At 37.7% G+C, this 21360-nt stretch overlaps 1 protein-coding gene across 5 annotated transcripts; it reads left to right on the plus strand.

The window, feature by feature from the left end:
- Positions 1 to 177: 177 nt before the first annotated feature.
- Positions 178 to 18182, plus strand: LOC106872804 (synaptonemal complex protein 3). Of its 5 annotated transcripts, none has more exons than XM_052969794.2 (9): positions 178 to 303; positions 6321 to 6414; positions 8552 to 8624; positions 9954 to 9988; positions 11775 to 11892; positions 14388 to 14487; positions 15751 to 15849; positions 16182 to 16286; positions 17812 to 18182. In XM_052969794.2, the coding sequence occupies exons 2-9, from the start codon at positions 6321 to 6323 to the stop codon at positions 17863 to 17865; spliced, it is 678 nt and encodes a 225-aa protein (XP_052825754.1). In that variant the 5' UTR covers positions 178 to 303; the 3' UTR covers positions 17866 to 18182. The 5 variants fall into 5 exon arrangements, with proteins under 5 accessions (XP_052825754.1, XP_014775408.1, XP_014775404.1 ...); XM_014919922.3 differs by lacking the exon at positions 178 to 303 and adding an exon at positions 1257 to 1415; XM_014919918.3 differs by lacking the exon at positions 178 to 303 and adding an exon at positions 1571 to 1909.
- Positions 18183 to 21360: the final 3178 nt, after the last annotated feature.

Below are 21360 nucleotides of genomic sequence, written 5' to 3' on the forward strand. Positions count from 1 at the left end.
CGACAATAATCATTCCTTATTTTAGTAATACTTTTTATCTATACAATGATAAATAAAAGACTAGAGACATTTTTTAAAGTATAAATTAAGCTGCATGAAAAACCTAACCAAGAAGCAAACCGAAGCTAAGGCTACTTTCTTCTGCCAGAGTCCAACATTTGCCATGGCACCAGCAGACAAAATTGGAAAAGCTGAAAGAACTTTTTATCTACAAGGTTTGAAATTTTGGGCAAGTGGGCAGTCGATTACATCAATCCCATTGCTCATCTGGTATTTGTTTTATCGACCACGAAGGGATGAAAGGTAAAGTCGACCTCGGCAGTGTACATATTCTATATACCAGAGATTCTCAAACTTTTGGGGCCACCGCTCCCCGTCATGGCTATATAATACCTTCAGCGCCCCACCCCTATTTTTATGTATAAATAAATATTTTATAAAGTAGTTGTATGCTGTCAACTTAATGTGACAGTCCCATGAAGGGAATAATACTACCGCTATTTAGCCCTAGGAAGCAGCACCGCTTCCTGTCGGCCTTGACACATTTCCTGTGTCCTTATGTTTACAAGGGGGGGACAAGCACCTCTACTTAGCTAAGCCTGCATCCAGAGACATGTTTCTGAGTCTTTGCTCGTCATCAGTCTGGAGTAGCAATGACCTGTTAGTTGGAGATGCTTGCCAAGCTCTCGTAAACATATAATAATTCTAGTGAAACACATTCACTGATTTCAAAAATAGAAATAATACATTTCCAAATCTCTCAGAGAGATTTATGCAGTAGTAAGGACACAGGAAATGTGTCAAAACCGACAGGAAGCGGTGCTGCTTCTCAGGGCTAAATAGCAGTAGTATTATTCCCTTCATGGGACTGTCACATTAAGTTGACAGCATACAACTACTTTATCGCATCACTACTGCATAAATCCCTCTGAGAGATTTAGAAATGTATTATTTCTATTTTTGAAATCAGTAAATATTTTATATTTTACTAATTTATATATTCTATGAATCATATTTAATATAATATTATATAATTTGTGTACAATACTATAATAATATTAAAAATCCATAGCATCCCCCAACCCACTGCCTTCCTCCCAACGCCTACTTTTAAGAAGAAAGGTACTGGAGTCGATGTAATCGACCCCCTCCCCCCACACACCAATTGCTGGCCTTGTGCCAGAATGTGAAACTGATATTTATTATATTTTTAGTAATGAGTGAAGTGGGAAACTCAAACACTACCCTTGGCGGCACAAACTCAAGTTACACCGATGTTTTTACTGCGATAGAATGATGTGGAGAAATGAGAAGCTGTGAGTAGACTTCATGTCCTAGTCACAACTCACTGCAGCCTATTTCAGGCATGGGCATCTTTTTTGGAGAAGCGGGCCGCCCTACTAAAAAATTTAGAGGTAATTTTCCGTTAGACGTGCTCTTCAGAAAATCCCGCGGGCCGCAATTTGCCCATAGTTGGCCTGTTGTGTGTATGTGAGAAAAAGAGAGGAGAAGGAAAAGGGGAAAAGAGATGGGTTAGAGGAAGACAGGGAGAGAGTGTATGTATGAGAGAGAGTGTGTGTGTATGAGAGAGAGAGAGAGAGCATGTGTGTGTGTATGAAAGAGAGAGAGAGAGAGACTGTGTATGAGAGAAAGAGAGAGAGAGAGAGAGACTGTGTATGAGAGAAAGAGAGAGAGAGAGAGAGAGAGAGAGAAATTAATGGCTCAACACTGAGAGGGTGACTGGCAAAGCTGACCTCGGCTTCATTTTGAACTCAGAATGAATATACATTTGTCAAAAAGTGCTTTTTATTGTCGACAAAAGGCAAATAAAAATATAAGTCCAATGTCTCTCACCAAAGTGAAAATATCCCATAAACAGATACTCGTTTCCAGTTACCCAAGCAACCAAGTAAGAAAATTCGCGTCCATCCTTGTTTTATGGTTTTTTTTTTCTTCTTGCCAACATCATAATGTCGAAAATGAATATAATTCTATATTACTGAGATGAGGAAATTATATGATATACACTGTTTAGATTAGTCGGACTGTTTATATAATGAATTCTCGTATTAAATGTAACATTTTTACAGCTAAAACATCCCAGAGGCTTGTCTACCACAACTATGTCCCGCTTCCGATTTTATTGCCTCACAACTTTAAAAAAAAAAGTATGGATATCTTTTAATGAAATTTACTACAAATTCCTTTCAGATGGCACAGATTAAGATTATATCGGAATTTAAAGTAAAAAAATTATACTGGTGAGCGTACACGCTTACACACACGCACACACACACACACACACACACACGCACACACCACACACGAACGCACGCACGCACGCACGCACGCACGCACGCACGCTCGCACACGCACACGCACACATACACATACGCACACGCACGCACACACGAACGCGCGCAAGCACATGCATGTCAGTATGTATGTTTGTGCGACCACCAATTTTTCTTTCTCTTTTTATTATATTAAATTCCGGTGTAAATTGTTATCTACATCTGAAAATTGTTTGAAGAAAATTCCATTAAAACATATCCATTTTTCTGAAAGTTATGAGGAAACAAAGTCGGTGTGTATGGAGGCAAGGTACGTTTGCATCGGTATACTCAACACAGATATACTGTCTAAAGTGAGTTGGGAATTTGATCTTTCAACGGTTGATTTCAATCGAAAGATTGTGTGTTGTATGTGTGTGTGTATGTGTGTGTGTGTGTGTGTGCGTGCGTGCGTATGTGTGTGTATGTGCATGTAATGTGACTGTATGAATGTATGTTCTCTTCTAGTTTTAATTTGGAGTTTTCCTGTAAGGAAGGAATTGGTTTCTAATAAAAATACAAAGCTCCATCGTCGGAATGTAGATTAAAAACAATGTATGTATGTACGTACGTATGTATGTATGTATGAATGTATGTATGTGCGTACGTATGTATGTATGTATGTATGTATGTATATATGAATGTATGTATGTATGTATGTATGTATGTATATACACAAGACATGAAAGATTTACGAATATACACAACCATATGTCTATACGTTTATATGTTATAATCTACACAGAGATCTCAAAAAGATGTAGAGATAAATGCTTTTGGAAAATAAATCTCAAACTTTAATTTGTCCATGAATCTGCAATTAATCCCAATCCTTGTTATCTCTTTCCCATGCATAGCTTCATATGTTCTCAGAAGCCATTCACCCGCTCACTTTATCTTTACCATCTTGTACTGCAGAACACGAAGCCTTATTTAATGCTTCGTCTTCTATGAACGTCTGATTTTAAGGCTGATTATTTCAATCTTAGGATGTCTGATGATTCATTTCTTGCAGAAATATAGAAAGACTGTACCCTGTGTCACTCTAAAACAGGAACGGGCAACCATTTTCGAGATCTGACTTATCATCAGGCGGGCCGCACTATTTAAAAAAAATTCGAGATAATTTTTTGTTTGGTGTGTCACCCAGAAAGTCACTTGGGCCGCAATTTGCTCATTAACTGCTCTAAAATATAGCGGACATTGCTTTCATAAACCAAACAAATGAAGAACAAATGACAATTTTTGCCCACTCCCAGACTTTATTTTCCCACAACTTTCTGAAAAATTTATCATTTAAATGAAATTTTCTACCAATTCGTTTCAGATGGTGTAAATTATGATAATGTCGGAATTTCATGGGAAATAAAGAAAAAACTCTGTGTGTGTGTGTGTGTGTGTGTGTGTGTGTGTGTGTGTGTGTGTGTAGGGTGTGTGGGGAATGGGATTGGATAATTCACACATCTCGACTTTGTTTCTTCATACGTTTTGATGATATATGTGAATTATCCGTCCCACCCGATCAATATATATATATATGTAAATTATGATAATGTCGGAATTTCATGGGAAATAAAGAAAAAACTCTGTGTGTGTGTGTGTGTGTGTGTGTGTGTGTGTGTGTGTGTAGGGTGTGTGGGGAATGGGATTGGATAATTCACACACCTCGACTTTGTTTCTTCATACGTTTTGATGATATATGTGAATTATCCGTCCCACCCGATCAATATATATATATATATATATATATATATATATATATATATATATATATATATATATATATATATATATATATATATATATATATATATATATATTCACATTAAGTTCGAATATAATCGTAATCTACACCATCTGAAATATATTTATTGAAAATTTCATTGAAGGTATCCATTCTTCAGAAAGTTAGAAAGGAACGAAGTCGTTGGGGGAGGCACACATCTATAGTTATGCCGGTTAAATGAGGGTAGATGCAGATCTACTTATTCATCACCTGCATTAATTTATCAGGTTATAAAGGTAATTTACGAACGAACGCTTTTGCTTCATGAAACTGGGATGTGTCTTAGAACAACCATCAAATACTGTAGCTCTAATACTTCAATAATTTTTGTCCGTTTTCAATAATATATTCTCTTTGCAGTTTCCGTCGAGATCAACTTTGCCTTTCATCCTTTCGGGGGTCGATAGAGTAAAGTACCAGGTGAGCAGTCGGGTCGAGGTAATCGACCAGCTCCCTCCGCCAAAATTTCACTTATAGCAGAAAGAATATATTCTGAAGGCGGCGAGCTGGCAGAATCGTTAGCACGCCGGGCGGAATGCTTAACGGTATTTCGTCTGCCGTTACGTTCTGAGTTCAAATTCCGCCGAGGTCAACTTTGCCTTTCATCCTTTCAGGGTCGATAAATTAAGTACCAGTTACGCACTGGGGTCGATGTAATCGACTTAATCCCTTTGTCTGTCCTTGTTTGTCCCCTCTATGGTTAGCCCCTTGTGGGCAATAAAGAAATAAGAAAATATATTCTTTACAATTCTGTTATTCTATCTTCTTTGCTTACATCGTTAATACCTTTGAGTAAGGGTTATGTCTATCACTTAATCTGATTTCTCTTTATGCAAAGGCTTCTTACACATATCTCTCAACCAAGACATTCCGTAAAAATTCAGTGTAAAATAATTGCGACCATTTATAAAATCATATTAAAGTGATTTCATCTCTTCATTTATTAAATCAGCGGGTTGCGTTATTTCATGATTAAGCTAAAAAAAGATGACCGAGGTGAAAAACCATTGAAGGTGGCTTCTCTTGAACGACAAGGGCAGCATTTTTTGAGGGAAGGGGTTAATCGATAGCATCAACTACAGTACTTGACTGTTACTTTATTTTATCGATCCCGAGAGGATATCTTTGAACGTAAAGGACCGGAACAAATACGGCGAAGCTCCATCCAATCTGCTTTTCGCCTTAAGATATTTTACTATAATGGGATTTATTTTCTCTGCCCTTAATTACAAATCCTTCCAAAGTCGACGGGGTTTACAAAATAAGAGGCAGCATAATTCTGAAGTTAATTCATTTCATCACCATCAAAACTAGACATGTCCTTTGTCATGACAGATGGATTGTCAGATTACGGTGTTTAGTTTCATCCCTTTACGTTCTGAGTTCAAACCCTACCAATATCAACTTTGCTTTTTCATCTTTTGTGGGGTCGCTAAATTACAGTAGCAGTCAAGTACTGACATGAATGTACATTCCTACTATGTATCATAGCTGTGAATCGAATTATCACCGTAGACTAAGACTAATAATTAGTTTAGGACCCATTTAACTGTAAAGATCGTTATAAAATCTTAATATATGTAGACAATATTCGTGAATTATTTTTTTAATGTAGACTTTATTTCTAATGTTGTTGTTTAACCATAATTAAGTAAGTCTGTGATCAAAAGTGTTCCAACTTTGAAAAACTGTCTTTATTTATTTTTCAGTTTATTTATTGAGGAATATTATTTAATGCGTACTTTTTTTGAGATTGCAAAGTGTGTTATTAGGAAGATCTGGCTGGTGTTTTTAGAAGGTCGAGCGACAATGTAGAAAACCAGCCTCACACGATTTGCTCTGTTCTCTGCAGATGGTGGCGTGGTTGTTGGAGAAATAGAGAGAATCAGAGAAAGAGGGGGAGAATCAGAGAGAGAGGGGGGGATAATCAGATAGAGAGATAGAGAGAGAGGGGAGAGAGAAAAACTGAAAGAGAGAGAGGATGGAGGGTGTATGCGCGTAAGAAAAGTGTGTAAGACAGAATGTAAGAGAGAAAGAGGGTGAGAAGGAATACTGATTGCTGATTGGTCAGTTTAGTTTTCCAGTCGATCAAATAAAGTTTCAGGCATCGAACATCGATCTGTGATTTATTTTTGAAATAGAAACGTATCTCAATAGAAACGTCTCTCGAAATAATTGTTTTGTTTTTATCATTTAACAAGATGCCGAGAAAAGCTTTGAAAAGAAGTGCATCTCCGTCAGACAAAGAAGAAATGTCACCTGTCCTTGCTCAACATAGTTCGCCAGAAATCAGAGGTTCGAATCAGAATGTCTCTTCTTCCTCTAATTAATAGCTTTGAAATACTTTCTTTTTTAACTCTGATTATTTTGATACAGTAATTAAGTAATGTTCAATGAAATAAATTAAGTGCTTTCTTGTTTTAAGAGCAGTTTCTGGTTGTTAAAGATACGATGTCACTTCTCTGGTGACCAGACGACTTTTTCTTTCACGATTTCAAGAAAGAAATACTCGCAATCATTTCTGAACAAGAATCATTATTAGTGTTTCACGTAATCATTCCAATTGTTTCAATATTTTCCATACATATTTTGATTATTTCTCTTTCTTCAGTCAGAGTGTTACGTTCGGATGGGGCTTTTTACGTGCTAGCGGCATGGGGGAGCCAATCGGGCGGCACTGGCATCGACCCACGCATGAATGGTGCTTATTACGTACCACCAACACAGGTGCCAGTCAGGTGGCACTGGCATCGGCAACAACTACGATTTCTATATTGATTTCGATTTTACTTGACTCGACAAGTTTTCACAAGCACATTATATCGTCTGATGATTCAAGGGTACTTTTTTAAATGGGCCTGTTATGCGACACTGGTTTCGGCCAAGGCTATGATCTCACTTTACTTGCCGGGTCTTCTCAATCACAGCATATCTCGGTCTCTTGTCTGTGAGGCCCAACGTCTGAAGGTCATGCTTCACCACTTCATCCTATGTCTTCCTGGGTCTCCCTTTTCCATGGGTTCCTTCCACTTTTAGGGAGTGATACTTCTTCACACATCTCCCCTCATCCATTCACAACACATGACTATACTAGTGCAGTCGTCTCTCTTGCACACCATATCTGATGCTTCTTATGTCCAACTTTTCTCACAGAGCGCTTACACTCTTGTGTATGCACACTGACATAACATATCCAGCGGATCATACTAGCTATACTATGCTGCAAGACTAGCCTGAGCCTAAGCACTCTATCACACACCCTGACTACCTCTATGACCTTATCCACCCATTTCTCTGCAAGGAGTATGCCTACACCCCCTACTCTGTCACTGTTACCTTCCCTGAAGATTTTATACCTATATCAAATTCGACGACTGACACCCATGCCAACATTTCCTTCATCGGACACTAAACTCTGCTTGCAATGACCTGTTGGGGCAAGTGAAATCAAAATTGAAATTGAACCAAATTCAATGACTGGCACCCGTGCCAGTGGAGTGCTAACAGCATCGTCCGAGCGTGATCATTGCTAGAGCTGCTGTCTGGCTTCCGTGCTGATGGCACGTAAAGAGCACCATTTGAGTGTGATCATTACCAGCGTTGCCTTACTGGCACTTGTGCTGGTGGCACATGAAAAAACATTCGAGTGAGGTTGTTGCCAGTGCTGCTGGACTGGTTCCTGTGCAGGTGGCACGTAAAAAACACTATTTGAGTGTGGCCGTTGCCAGTATCGCCTGACTGGCCTTCGTGCCAGTGGCACGTAAAAGTACTCACTACACTCTCAGAGTGGTTGGCGTTAGGAAGGGCATTCAGCTGTGGAAACTCTGCCAAATCAGATTGGAGCCTAGTGCAGCCATCTGGTTCACAGTCCTCAGTCAAATAGTCCAACCCATGCTAGCATGGAAAGCAGACGTTAAACGATGAAGAAGATGTGCTTTGCCTGCGAGCACCCTGGCTGAAGTTCCTCTCTACCTTACCTCTTATATGCAGCATACATCAATGTCTCCATTCAAGCATCTCTACAATCTCACTAGATCTACCTGTCAATGTGCCTACATTGACAATGCTAACTCTAGTCTAAATGTTTAGCTTTCACTAGCAAAATGGATGAGTAGATAAGATAGTTGGATTACCAACCTAGTTGTGAGTTCATTTTCTAATGGAGGAATTTTGATGAATGTCTTGGCCAAAGATTTATTTTTACATCATCTCAGTTTTTCTTGCTAGAGAACACCAACAGTATTGGAAATACATTTCCCATCTGTTTTAACACTTCAATCACCGACTGGATCCTTGTATTTAGCAAAAGATAGACTGACTTAGCTTTTAGTTACTATTTTATGATTGTATTCTTTTCCTTTTGTCATTTCAAATTAACATCTGAGATGGTGAACGGCACTGATTGAGTTATTTTCTGGCTGAATTCTTTTAGATGAAGAGTCACCAAATCTGCTAAGTGTGAGCAAGAAAAAAGAGAACAAAGGAGTTAACGATGAAGAATTTGGGTACACCTCTATTGATATTATTTTGACATTCTCCTTAAAAATTTGAATGTTTTTCTCTCTTGTGTGAACATCATATCTATGTAGCAAGATATTCCTTTCTCTTTCACTCATTAAAAAAAGTAATTATATTGTCCAACCCATGCTAGCATGGAAAGCGGACATTAAACGATGATGATGATGATATGTATTTGTATTACAAGAACATGAGATGGCTCAGAATTAACTAATGTTTTGTAAGCATTTATGTAAATCTCTAAAAGGTAACCCCCGCTCTCATTGCCCATCAAGAAATGAAAGTTTTTCCAGTTTATTACTTCAAAAGTTCAGAAGTCTGACACTGCTTAGAACTGAAAAAGGGTAATGTTTAGCATAGTTAACAGTTCAACTTCCAATATTCATTGAACTAAACAACTAATGATATCATTAAAGCAGATACAGTTTAATTAATTTCTCAGACTCTTGAACTTCTAGAATAATTTCCAGATATGTTTGCATATAATGAATTAAATGTAGATTATATATGACATGATCTCAAGTGTATGCAAATAACAATGCATGGATTTGTTGGACGATTGAAACTGAACCAAGTTTGATGACTGGCACCCGTGCCAGTGGAGTGCTAACAGCACCATCCGAGCAGGATCACTGCCAGAGCAGCGGTCTCGCTCCCGTGCTGGTAGCACATAAAAAGCATCATTTGAGCGTGATCGTTTCCAGCTTCGCCTTACTGGCACTTGTGCCAGTGGCATGTGAACAAAACATTAGCTGACTCCTGTGCAGGTGGCACATAAAAAACACCATTTGAGCGTGGCTGTTGCCAGTACCGCTTGGACTGGCCATCGTTCCGGTGGCACGTAAAAGGCACCCACTACACTCTCAGAGTGGTTAGCATTAGGAAGGGCATCCAGCTGTAGAAACTCTGCCAAATCAGATTGGAACCTGGTGTAGCCATCTGCTTTGCCAGTCCCCAGTCAGATCATCCAACCCATTATAGCATGGAAGGCGGACATTAAATGATGATGATGATATTAGCTGGAATGTTGTATAAAACCTTTACCAATTCTTCTATCCATCTAACTCAAGCCATCTTAAAGTAATGTTAGATGAAAATATACTGAAATAAAGGAAAATGATAGGAATCAGTAGGTTTCGATATCTTTGATATTAATTTAATAGATTTAATGTGACTAGAAGTATTGCTAGAGTTTGGCCTTTACCAGAAAGAGGAAATAATATAGCTCTGTTATAAAATGTTGAATTATGTAGGATGTCTTCCATAAGTTTACATGCCATTTTCCTTTTTAACATTTTAATAAATAATTTTCACAGTTTTGAAATGAAGAAAATGCTGGAATCCTTTGAAGGTAAGCCTCATTTATTTCCAAGTTTTGTCTTTTATGACTCAAATTATTCCTCCTCCTGCTGTTGTTCCTTCCCTCTCCCACTACCATCATCACCATTATTATTGTAGGGGTGGTAAGGTAGCGAGCTGGCAGAATCGTTTGCACTCCAGGTGAACTGCTTAACGGTATTTCACCCATTGCTACGTTGTGTTCAAATTCCACTGAGGTCAACTTTGCCTTTCATCCTTTTGGGGTCAATAAATTAAGTACCAGTGAAACTCTGGGGTTGATGTAATTGACTAGTCCGCTCTCCAACGATTTCAGGCCTTGTGCCTATACTAGAAAAAATTATTGTAGGGGTGGTGAAGAGTAAGATACATAAGAGAGCTACAGTAAGTGGGGCATGATCTATTACTTTCAATTTCTAGAAATCAACATAACCAAAACCATTTTAACATAAGTCACATATTGATTCACCTGCAAGTGAAAACTCGGTATTATTGGTATCTTGTTCCACTTGAAAAATGATTTTTCCTGACATTCCATGAACACATATTTGATTCTTATGAATTGTCATCTAACTTTATGATAGTTGTAGAGTCATCTACATATATTCTTTAAGGAAGATCATGTTGCTTGCATGCAATAGTTCTTGAATATCATTGAGAAAATATACATAATTTATCATATTAACAAGTGCTGCTTCCATTGGCTTGAATTTATTTAATTAACAATGTTTGAGTGAAAGGTAGAAATTTTGAATTTTGGCCATAGTGGGATGTGTAGCAAAAGGTGTTGTTCGTGAGGCAGATGAAGATAGGCGTGTTGGATGACATCAAAGGAAAAACAATGAGGTAAGCATCGGACTGTAGTTTAAATAATTTATTTGATCAACTCTTGCATTTATGTGTTGGATATACAAAGTTTGATTCACAATATCAATGAAGGCCTCTACATGAACTTACCAACTGCTTCGAGATGTGAAAGTAAAAAAGAAACAACAGAAGAAATAGTGTGTTGACGTGATGAGGTGGTACAAGGCATGTTTTGTGTCTGTGTGTGGTCAAGTCTGTTGTCTTTCTGTCCTGTCTGTTTGTGTTCTGCTACTGTGTTGTGTCGTTCATGCTATGTGGCTCTCTGTTGGCTGCTTGACTGTCGCAAACTGTCTGCTCATCTGATCTGTCATGTGTCTAACTGTATTTATAATCGTCATCCTAGCGAGAAGAACAGACACACCATAAGAATAATTTCATCCTATCTAGGTCCAGTTGAACCTTCAGTGACACAGCTCGAGTTAGAGGTTGAATGGAAATCCATCCATCACTTTTTGACAGGACAGAGAAATTCCTCTCACGCCTGTTCGGCCAGTGGTAGATCAGGCGAGCAAGAATCCTTAGATTTGATTTCGAATCTCAGCTCGGAAAATGAAATGTTAGTTTTTACACAACTGTGGGCTACATCATATCGACCTGATATGGCACGTGTCAAAACAGTCCACTACAGGCCCTAAGGTTTTTTTTCCATGATTAAAAATATTAACATTTTAAAACTTTTAATACTTTTTATGTAAAAACAATTTTTTAATAAGTTATAAATGGTAAAAGAATGATCTCTTTTAACCATCTCTTTGTTTTGATGTGAAATTTGTTATTTGTTCTTTCTATAGGAATTTTGAAGGTAGCTTATTTTTTATAATAAAGTTTCTATTTTATTATATAATAAACACTTTTTGGTATTTATATCACATGATGCTGCATTAATGTGAGAAACCAGTGATATTTCAAAGTTTGATTGATTCCTTTGTTAGTTGACATAACCAAAACTTTGGCAAATAAACGCAAACGCCTGGAAAGTTTTACTCAAAATAAAATGAAAAACAGTAACAAGAAGATTGATGAAATATGGAAAATGCAACAAACTGAAAGGTATTGGCATTTGATTTGTTTAATTTTTTTTTTCATTTTTAAAGATTAATAGACAATTATAGACTCTAATTGCATTACATCATCGTCATCGTTTAACGTCCGCTTTCCATGCTAGCATGGGTTGGACGATTTGACTGAGGACTGGTGAACCAGATGGCTACACCAGGCTCCAATCTGATCTGGCAGAGTTTCTACAGCTGCATGCCCTTCCTAACGTCAACCACTCAGAGTGTAGTGGGTGCTTTTACGTGCCACCGGTCCGAAGGCCAGTCAGGCAGTACTGGCAATGGCCATGCTCAAAATGGTGTATTTTATGTACCACCTGCACAAAAGCCAGTCCAGCGTCACTGGCAACGATCTCGCTCGAAAGTCTTTCCACATGCCACCGGCACAAGTGCCAGGAAGGCGCGCTGGGCACAGGTGCCATATAGTAATCCCTTGACTATTGCGGATGTTACGTTCCAAAGCCCCCCGCGAAGTAGAAACAGTGCTGTATATTTTTTTAGTTTTATAATTTGTATATATTTATTTTATTCATCATCGTTGTCGTTTAACATCTGCTTTCCCTGCTGGCATGGGTTCGACGGTTTGACTGAGGACTGGTGTGCCAGAAGGCTGCACTAGACTCGATCTAATGTGGTAAATGCAAAACAACACCATGGAAGAATTGATGTAAGCTTAAATAATAAACCGCGATAGGTGAACTGCAATATGGCAAGGGATTACCATATATATATATATATAATATACATATAAAAATCTCTACATTCCATCTGATGACATAATGAATGAATATTTTTAGATCAAACTTATCCAACATGTTATAAGTTACTCCATGTCTACATTGCAGTTGTTCTGAAGGTTTGTGTCTGTGAAATGGTATTGTTCTGTGCATTACTGTCATTATCTGTCCATTTTCCATGTTGGCACAGGCTGGATGGTTTGACAGATGCTGGCATGTCATATTTTAGAGAATTTCATACTCTTGTTCAAATTACTTTTAATTCAATTGCATCAAATAACTAAGCTTTGACTCCCATTTCCAGTTCCCTAACCCATTATACCCTGTTAGGTAATGTGTGCCACTTAAAAAGCATCCAGTCAACATTGTAAAGTGGTTGGCATTTGGAAAGGCATCCAGCTGTAAAAACCTTGCCAAACTGACCTTACCTGTGCTTGGGCCACGTAAAAAGCACTAAGTCCACTCTGCTGGGTGATTGGTGTTAGGAAGGGCATCTAGCTGTAAAAATCCTGCATGCCCTTCCTAACGTCAACCACTCAGAGTGTAGTGGGTGCTTTTACGTGCCACCGGTCCGAAGGCCAGTCAGGCAGTACTGGCAATGGCCATGCTCAAAATGGTGTATTTTATGTACCACCTGCACAAAAGCCAGTCCAGCGTCACTGGCAACGATCTCGCTCGAAAGTCTTTCCACATGCCACCGGCACAAGTGCCAGGAAGGCGCGCTGGGCACAGGTGCCATATAGTAATCCCTTGACTATTGCGGATGTTACGTTCCAAAGCCCCCCGCGAAGTAGAAACAGTGCTGTATATTTTTTTAGTTTTATAATTTGTATATATTTATTTTATTCATCATCGTTGTCGTTTAACATCTGCTTTCCCTGCTGGCATGGGTTCGACGGTTTGACTGAGGACTGGTGTGCCAGAAGGCTGCACTAGACTCGATCTAATGTGGTAAATGCAAAACAACACCATGGAAGAATTGATGTAAGCTTAAATAATAAACCGCGATAGGTGAACTGCAATATGGCAAGGGATTACCATATATATATATATATAATATACATATAAAAATCTCTACATTCCATCTGATGACATAATGAATGAATATTTTTAGATCAAACTTATCCAACATGTTATAAGTTACTCCATGTCTACATTGCAGTTGTTCTGAAGGTTTGTGTCTGTGAAATGGTATTGTTCTGTGCATTACTGTCATTATCTGTCCATTTTCCATGTTGGCACAGGCTGGATGGTTTGACAGATGCTGGCATGTCATATTTTAGAGAATTTCATACTCTTGTTCAAATTACTTTTAATTCAATTGCATCAAATAACTAAGCTTTGACTCCCATTTCCAGTTCCCTAACCCATTATACCCTGTTAGGTAATGTGTGCCACTTAAAAAGCATCCAGTCCACATTGTAAAGTGGTTGGCATTTGGAAAGGCATCCAGCTGTAAAAACCTTGCCAAACTGACCTTACCTGTGCTTGGGCCACGTAAAAAGCACTAAGTCCACTCTGCTGGGTGATTGGTGTTAGGAAGGGCATCTAGCTGTAAAAATCCTGCCAAAACCGACACAAAAGTCAAGTGCAGGCTTCTGCTTGGTCAGCTCCTGTGAAACCATCCCACCCATTCCAGCATGGAAGGTGGATGTTAAATGATGATTATGATGTTGATTTACACATATTTTTAATCCATAGACATGTATTACAATCTTATTCTTATAATGATATTTCTGTTGTTAAAATGTAGGCAGAAGCTGTATGATGACTATTGTAATCAAATGAACATTATTCTACAACAATGGGATGTTGATTTGAACAAATCAAAAGAACAAGAAGAAAAACTACTGGTAAGAAATGCAAGATTAAATTTCCTTAACAAATGTATCTTTAATAACTGAACTTACTAAAGATGTTAGACTTCTTTCCATAGGTAATAGATTCAAGAAATACTGGGACATGCACCTTGAGTAAGATACTTTCATCTATCTAGATACCATTTCCTTATCAAATAGAAAAGATTAGAGGCAGCAGCCAATAATTCCAATCTATTCCTGCTAAGATGCCACAGCATTTATAATAAAACTAGGGCCAACATATAATTTGCAAACAAGACAAAAGAATCACCTATTGACAAATTGGTTTAGGATTATTAACTTTAGATAAATAACTTAGCATTATTTAACTCTGTATCAGTTGTTGGAGTGTGTATTTTTATAGTTGGATATGCTTAATACTAACAACCCAACCATGAAACTTCTTTTCAGTTTGGGTGAATGAAATAAACAGAATGACACGTAAAATACACCATTTCGAGCATGGCCGTTGATCGTTACCAACGTTACCTCCCTGGCACGTGAAAAGACATTCGAGCGAGATCGTTGCCAGTGCCGATGGACTGGCTCCTGTGCAGGTGGCACGTAAAACACACCATTTCGAGCGTGGCCGTCACCAGTTCCGCCTGACTGGCCCTTGTGCTGGTGGCACATAAAACACCCACTACACTCTCGGAGTGATTGGTGTTAGGAAGGGCATCCAGCTGTAGAAACTCTGCCAAATCAGATTGGAGCCTGGTGTCACCTCCTGGTCCACCAGTCCTCAGTCAAATCGTCCAACCCATGCTAGCATGGAAAGCGGACGTTAAATGACGATGATGATGATGATGATGAAATGATTTGTATATTACAAAGTACAGGTCTAAATCAAGAATCCAATAGCTTATAACATTTTACTATTCAGTCACTGCATGCTTTGGCAGAATTAAAAATTAAGATCTTTTGTTTTAAGAGTCGGTAGACTACAGAATGAGACAATTTGGCACAGCTGTTTGGATGCAGATGATTTGACAAAGCTAATTGGACATTCAGCCCATTCTGGTGACTAACAATGGAAACACACACTTGTACAGAAATAGACACATAGTGATAGAAAGAGCGGGAGGGAGAGAATGAGAGAAACATTAAAATATCTAATTTCAAATGAAGTCTGCAGTAAATCAGTAATACCAGGTAAGTGGTGCCAAAACAGCTCATACTTGGGTAGATGTGATCCTGGAACATGTCAAGAGCATATTTTTACTATTTTTTAGCTTTTTTTTTTCTTTTTTTCGACAGGCTGTCTTTAAACAGCACCAGAAGTTGTGTCAGCAGAACTCTTTAATTCAACAACAAAAGCTGATGACTCTTCATGAACTCCACGAACAATTTTGTAAGGTAACTTATTGATAGTCTTTTATTTTGCTTTTCAGTGTGATTTTTGGCCATTATTTCTGGCAACTGCAAAGAGTCTGTTGGCTGATAGCTTTTATAATGTTAAACAAACTTAACAACATGTTTACATATTAAAAATCTAACGTTATTATCCATTTAATAGCAAAATTCAAATATCAATCCCTTGTTAGGCAACATGAGACCAGGGACAGTCTCTGATGGGTTGATATCAAAATTGTAAAATCCAAGTGCAACCGTGTTGTTACATTAGTTTCCACATGGCATTACCGGGTTTCTATTGTCACAGACAGAATTATAACTAAAATTATTTTTAGGGGTTGAAAGAATTGGAAAGAAACCACCAAGAACAACAATCAACAGTACTGTCAGAGTTAAAGAAAGAAATGGCTTTGTTACAGAAGAGAATATTAATGGATACAGTAAGTAGACATCTTTCTTATCTCCGACATTATTTTCTGATAGTGAATTGGGAAAACTGAACATTTACAAATCTTCTCATCATTGATGTTTGGTCTCTTTCCTAGTCTTAACTGCTCTTTCATAGTGCAGTTGGTATTAAAACTCATAATTGTATGTCTGTCCAGGTCTGAATGAAACTCATAATTCTGGCTCTTTTATATAAGAATGTGCTTTTAATTGTATAATTTCTGTATAAGTGGGCTGATAACATAGTTTGTGAAGTTATTTCTTAACAAGACCACAATAGCATGAAACAGTCTATGTTAATGTTTATAGCGATGATTAATACTATGTAGTCATTTATCTCATCTATTTAACTGTATACCACTGCTTGTGTTGTATTTGCAAAAAAAGAAGAAAAAAAATTTAATTTCTTATAAATAAATATAAAGATATCTTGTTTACATCATAAGAATTTAGAAACTTTGAGAGATGTGAAATAATTCATTTTCAATGGTTGAACTCGAAGCTTCTAAGAAAAGAGAAAATATATTTAATATCGATCTGTGGAGACCAGTAAGTGTTTTAAGGGCTGGGGGTTCAATAAAAGGTTACATTCATGAAGATTGACTGTAATTTAAATGTTATAATACTCAACAAATGGCAACGACTTGGTGTTGTGGCACAATGTGCTGTCCTTTTTGTTTTTCTAGACATTATGATATAGTTTAAGGAAGATTTGGTTGCTATTATCTCGCAGGTTGATAGACCATGTGAAGGTTTTGTGTGTGCTGTTCTTATAGAGACAGCCATGGTTTCTATGGCTGGATGCCCTTCTTAATGCCAACCACTCTGAGGGTGTAATGGGTGCTTTTATGTGCCATTTGAGTGACACTGGTATCTGCCACAACTGCGATTTTGGTTGACTTGATGGGTCTTCTCAAGCATGACATAATGCTAGAGGTCTTGGTCATTGCCTCCGTGAGGCCCAACACTCGAAAGGGGCTCAACCATTTTGCCTCTGTGAGGCTCAATGCTTGAAAGGTGCTTCAGTGGTCTCAGTCATTGCCTCCCTGTGGCCCAACACCCGAAAGGAGTTCAGCCACTTTTTCCCCGTGAAGCCCAATGCTCAAAAGGTGCCTCTTTATGTGCCAGTTACATGACACCAGCATCAATTAATTTCTAAAAAAGAAAAAAAAAAATTGTAATTTTTACCATCAAGGAAAACTAGACCAGAAGTACACTTTTAAAAGTAATATAGTGAAAATTTTAAAAATCTTAATTGATTGGAAGAAATTTAACAATATCTAACTTCAGAAACTTCAAAGAGGTGTTTTCGTCCAATGGTACAACATCTGTCATGTTTATAGAAAATTTGGGTTTGAGTCCCACAGGCAGCTTTTGACTTTTCCATCCAAGGATTTTTTTTTAATCCAGTATTTACAGGCTATTATTTATAGCTTCATCAACCATTAAAGAATGAATTATAATGATACATAACACTAATGCATTTATTATAATGATATAATTCTTTCTTTCCTGCAGCAACAACAAGAAATGGCTAACGTTCGCAAATCTCTTCAGTCTATGCTGTTTTGATGTATTGAGTAAAACAGTGCCCTAAACATTGAATTAACTGTTTCATTAAATTAACTGTTCATTCCACTTTTGTTCATTATAATCATCCTTCTAATATTATATATTTTATTCAATAGAATTAAATATATTACCGCAATGATTTGAGTGTATTTATTCTCAGTGTTACTCTGTTGTGAGTGAAGAAATATTACAATATAAAGGACTTCACACCTTTGAACATTTTATATCATCGCTGTATTCTGGCTTCAACTCACACTTTGGTCAGCTTTAACTTTCATCCCACAAGGCTCAATAAAATGAACATCAAAAACGGAGAAGGGAAAGATGTTCTTTGCTCTCTGGCTGAGTTCAAAAGGTAAAAAGAACAACTCTTGTTTGAGCTGTTGAATGAAAAGACATGAGATCAGTGGCTTGTTTTAGTGGCTCCCATCGGGTTGGCTAATGCAGATATGTTCTTGACACATGGATCAGTTTAGATCTGTATAACTACTCAGCTTAAGACACTCGGTACAATAACTGTATGTTGAAACCATTCACATAGGTTGAAGAAATCCACAATTACTGGATAATTGGGTAAATTTGACAGTTTGCATAAAAAAAAATTAAAAAAAACAAAAAAAAAAAACAATATCCCATCCAAAAATAAAAATATTCTAAAAATCAAAAAAATATCAACTAGATAACAATTTACTCTAAGTAGCCAGTCTCAGCTTCCACTATGGCTCCAGAACTTGGCGTGTGCGTTTCTCACAATATTCCTGGGGAGTATATCAAATACCTCCTTGAACTTGGTCAACATTTTGGCTTTGGTGTTGCAGGCAGAGCAGTGGGTGTCTCTCTCTCAATCACACCCCACATATAGTAATCCATGGGATTACAAATAGGGGAATTAGGAGGCTAGAAATAGGTGAAGTCATACAAATTCTCTGGCAACCAGGTTTGACTCTTTCCAGTGGTATGGCAAGGAGCCAAATCCTACTGACACACATATGACCTTCCAGCAGCTTCAAATAGCCATCTGAATTGAGCTAAGATGTAGGATAGCATGATGTCACCGTCACTGGAGACACACCCAAGGACCATCTCCCTGCTGGGAGTCTCCACTGCAGCCATCCATGTCATGTCTTACATTCTTCACAGTGTTCACAGAACATTGAGCAACAGTCATGATGGTGTTTATATACCAAGTACAAATCATCATGATACAGGTAACTCTTTTCCAATATTCAGATGACTTCCCATCCTCCTGCTAACTTTTTCTCAACCACAACTTATCTTTGTTCTCCAATATCTCTGGCTGTTCATTAACAAACACATCAAGCTGTTCCTATAAAAAAGCAAGCATTAAAAATCATCAAATTTAGCCCAAACACCCAGTGTATTTTATTTGGGGTGACAATATTTTTAGACCCAGTAATATATGCATTTTCTTACCTGGTAGCTATCTAGCTCGCACCAGTTTCACATTTACTTTCAATAGTGCAACTTATGTTGATAAAGGACAAAGCAAAGAAGCTTAACCTAAGCCTAAATATCCAAATATAGTTTAATAATGTAGTCTTATTATCAATACTGATAAGATGAAAATACTTGTTATGAATAGTGGTACTTGTCACATTAGCTGAAGTACAAGTAATTAAAGGTTACTGTATTAAAATAAGCTATATCAGGCACCACTAAATATCGTGAATAGAACAGGTTTAGCCTCCTCAGCTTTTTGTCTCCTTAATTGGTATGTTTAGAGACAACAGAACATTGGATTCATTATTGTTCACTTCTTTATGCATTTGTGGTTTGAAAGGAGTTTATTGAGGTAGATTTTCTATGGCTAGATACCCTCCATGTTCAAAGTAAGGTAATTCTTTACTTCATGCCAGACACATGTTCTCACAGAATACTGGAAATGGATGACACTGCTTGTATGACAGTGGCACTTATTTACAACTATTGTTGTACAATGTCAAGACATGGAGACATCAACACATACGTACAATAGGTGTTTTTCACATTATTTACATTTGATGGATATTTGTCCTCATCTTGTTTGTTGTTAACACAGTGTTTCGGCTGGTATACCCTCCAGCCTTCATCAGGTGTCTTGTTATGGTATTCCGAGTTCGATTCCAGGCAGTGACCTGAATAATAATACTTCCTAAGGTATTTTTTGATGTTATTATTATTATTATTATTCAGGTCATTGCCTGGAATCTAACTCGGAATACCCATAAGACACCTGATGAAGGCTGGAAGGTATATCAGCTGAAATGTTGTATTAACAAGATGAGGACAAATATCCGTCAAATGTAAATAATGTAAATAATTCCTCATCTCTTAAATATAGAACTGTATTAGGTTTTTTTTCAGTTTCCATTTTATCAAATCATTTGGTCAAGGTGCCATGCAACAGGATTGAACCTGAGACCATTGGTTGGGAACTTCTTAACAAGGCCATACCTATGATTATGCTTCCAAAACCAGTGTGATACTATAACAAGGAAATAACTCCAGAGTGAATTGGTTAAAACAGAAGTCTTTCAAATGGGATACCTTTGTTGAATTGCCTGAGATGAACCATATGCAGAATAACTATTTTTGAAAAAGCAGTAACATTAGTATGGCCATGCGAGTCAAATGATTCAGGGTTGCAATGTACACTATTTGCATGAATCTAGTTACAAGAATGCAACGAACACAAAAGAGTTCTGATCACTTGTTTTCGATAATAGTTGTGTATAGAATTACTAATTCATGCTTAGCTTTTGCTTCAAATGTTTTCTCTCATTATCATTTAACATCTGTCTTCTTTGCTGGCATGGGTTGGATGGTTTGACAGGAGCTGACAAACAGGAGAGCTGCACCAGGCTCAAGTCATCTGTTTACACTTGGTTTCTACAGCTGGAAGCTCTTCCTAATGCCAACCAATTTACAGTGTGCTGGGGCTTTTTACATGGCACAGCCACAATAGGACAGATGGTGATTTGGCTGAATAATTAGAGTTGGACAGAATCATCATCATCGTCGTTTAATGTCTGCTTTCCATGCTAGCATGGGTTGGACGATTTGACTGAGGACAGGTGGACCAGGAGGCAACACCAGGGTCCGATCTGATTTGGCAGAGTTTCTACAGCTGGATGCCCTTCCTAACGCCAACCACTCCTGGCACAAGGTCAACTTAGCCTTTCATCCTTTTGGGATCAATAAAATATCAGTCCCAAGACAGTGGGTTAACAGGATTATCAGAGCATTGGACAAGATGCTTTGTGATACCTGCTCTATCTCTTTGAGTTCTCAGTTCAAATTCTGCATGGTGCTGATGGTGAAGGTTAATCATTTGATCACAAGAGCACACTTTCAGCCTACATCTGGCCAGCATAGACAGGCAGGCCTACAACCAGCTGAATAGAAACAGGGGACAAACAGATTAAGGTAAAAACATATTCATTACACACCCACATATTCATATCTCAACATGTAACTATGACTCTATTTTCCCAG

Source organism: Octopus bimaculoides, chromosome 7, assembly GCF_046866305.1.
Source record: "Octopus bimaculoides isolate indiv1 chromosome 7, ASM4686630v1, whole genome shotgun sequence".
NCBI classification, from domain to species: domain Eukaryota; kingdom Metazoa; phylum Mollusca; class Cephalopoda; order Octopoda; family Octopodidae; genus Octopus; species Octopus bimaculoides.

Excerpts from the sequence above, each read along its gene's own strand:
- LOC106872804 (XM_014919919.3), top strand. The coding sequence starts at position 2,429 with ATGCATGTCAGTATGTATGTTTGTGCGACCACCAATTTTTCTTTCTCT. Across the intron at positions 6,415-8,551 it reads TAGTTCGCCAGAAATCAGAG|ATGAAGAGTCACCAAATCTG; the intron begins GTTCGAATCAGA and ends GAATTCTTTTAG. Across the intron at positions 9,989-11,774 it reads AATGCTGGAATCCTTTGAAG|TTGACATAACCAAAACTTTG; the intron begins GTAAGCCTCATT and ends TTCCTTTGTTAG.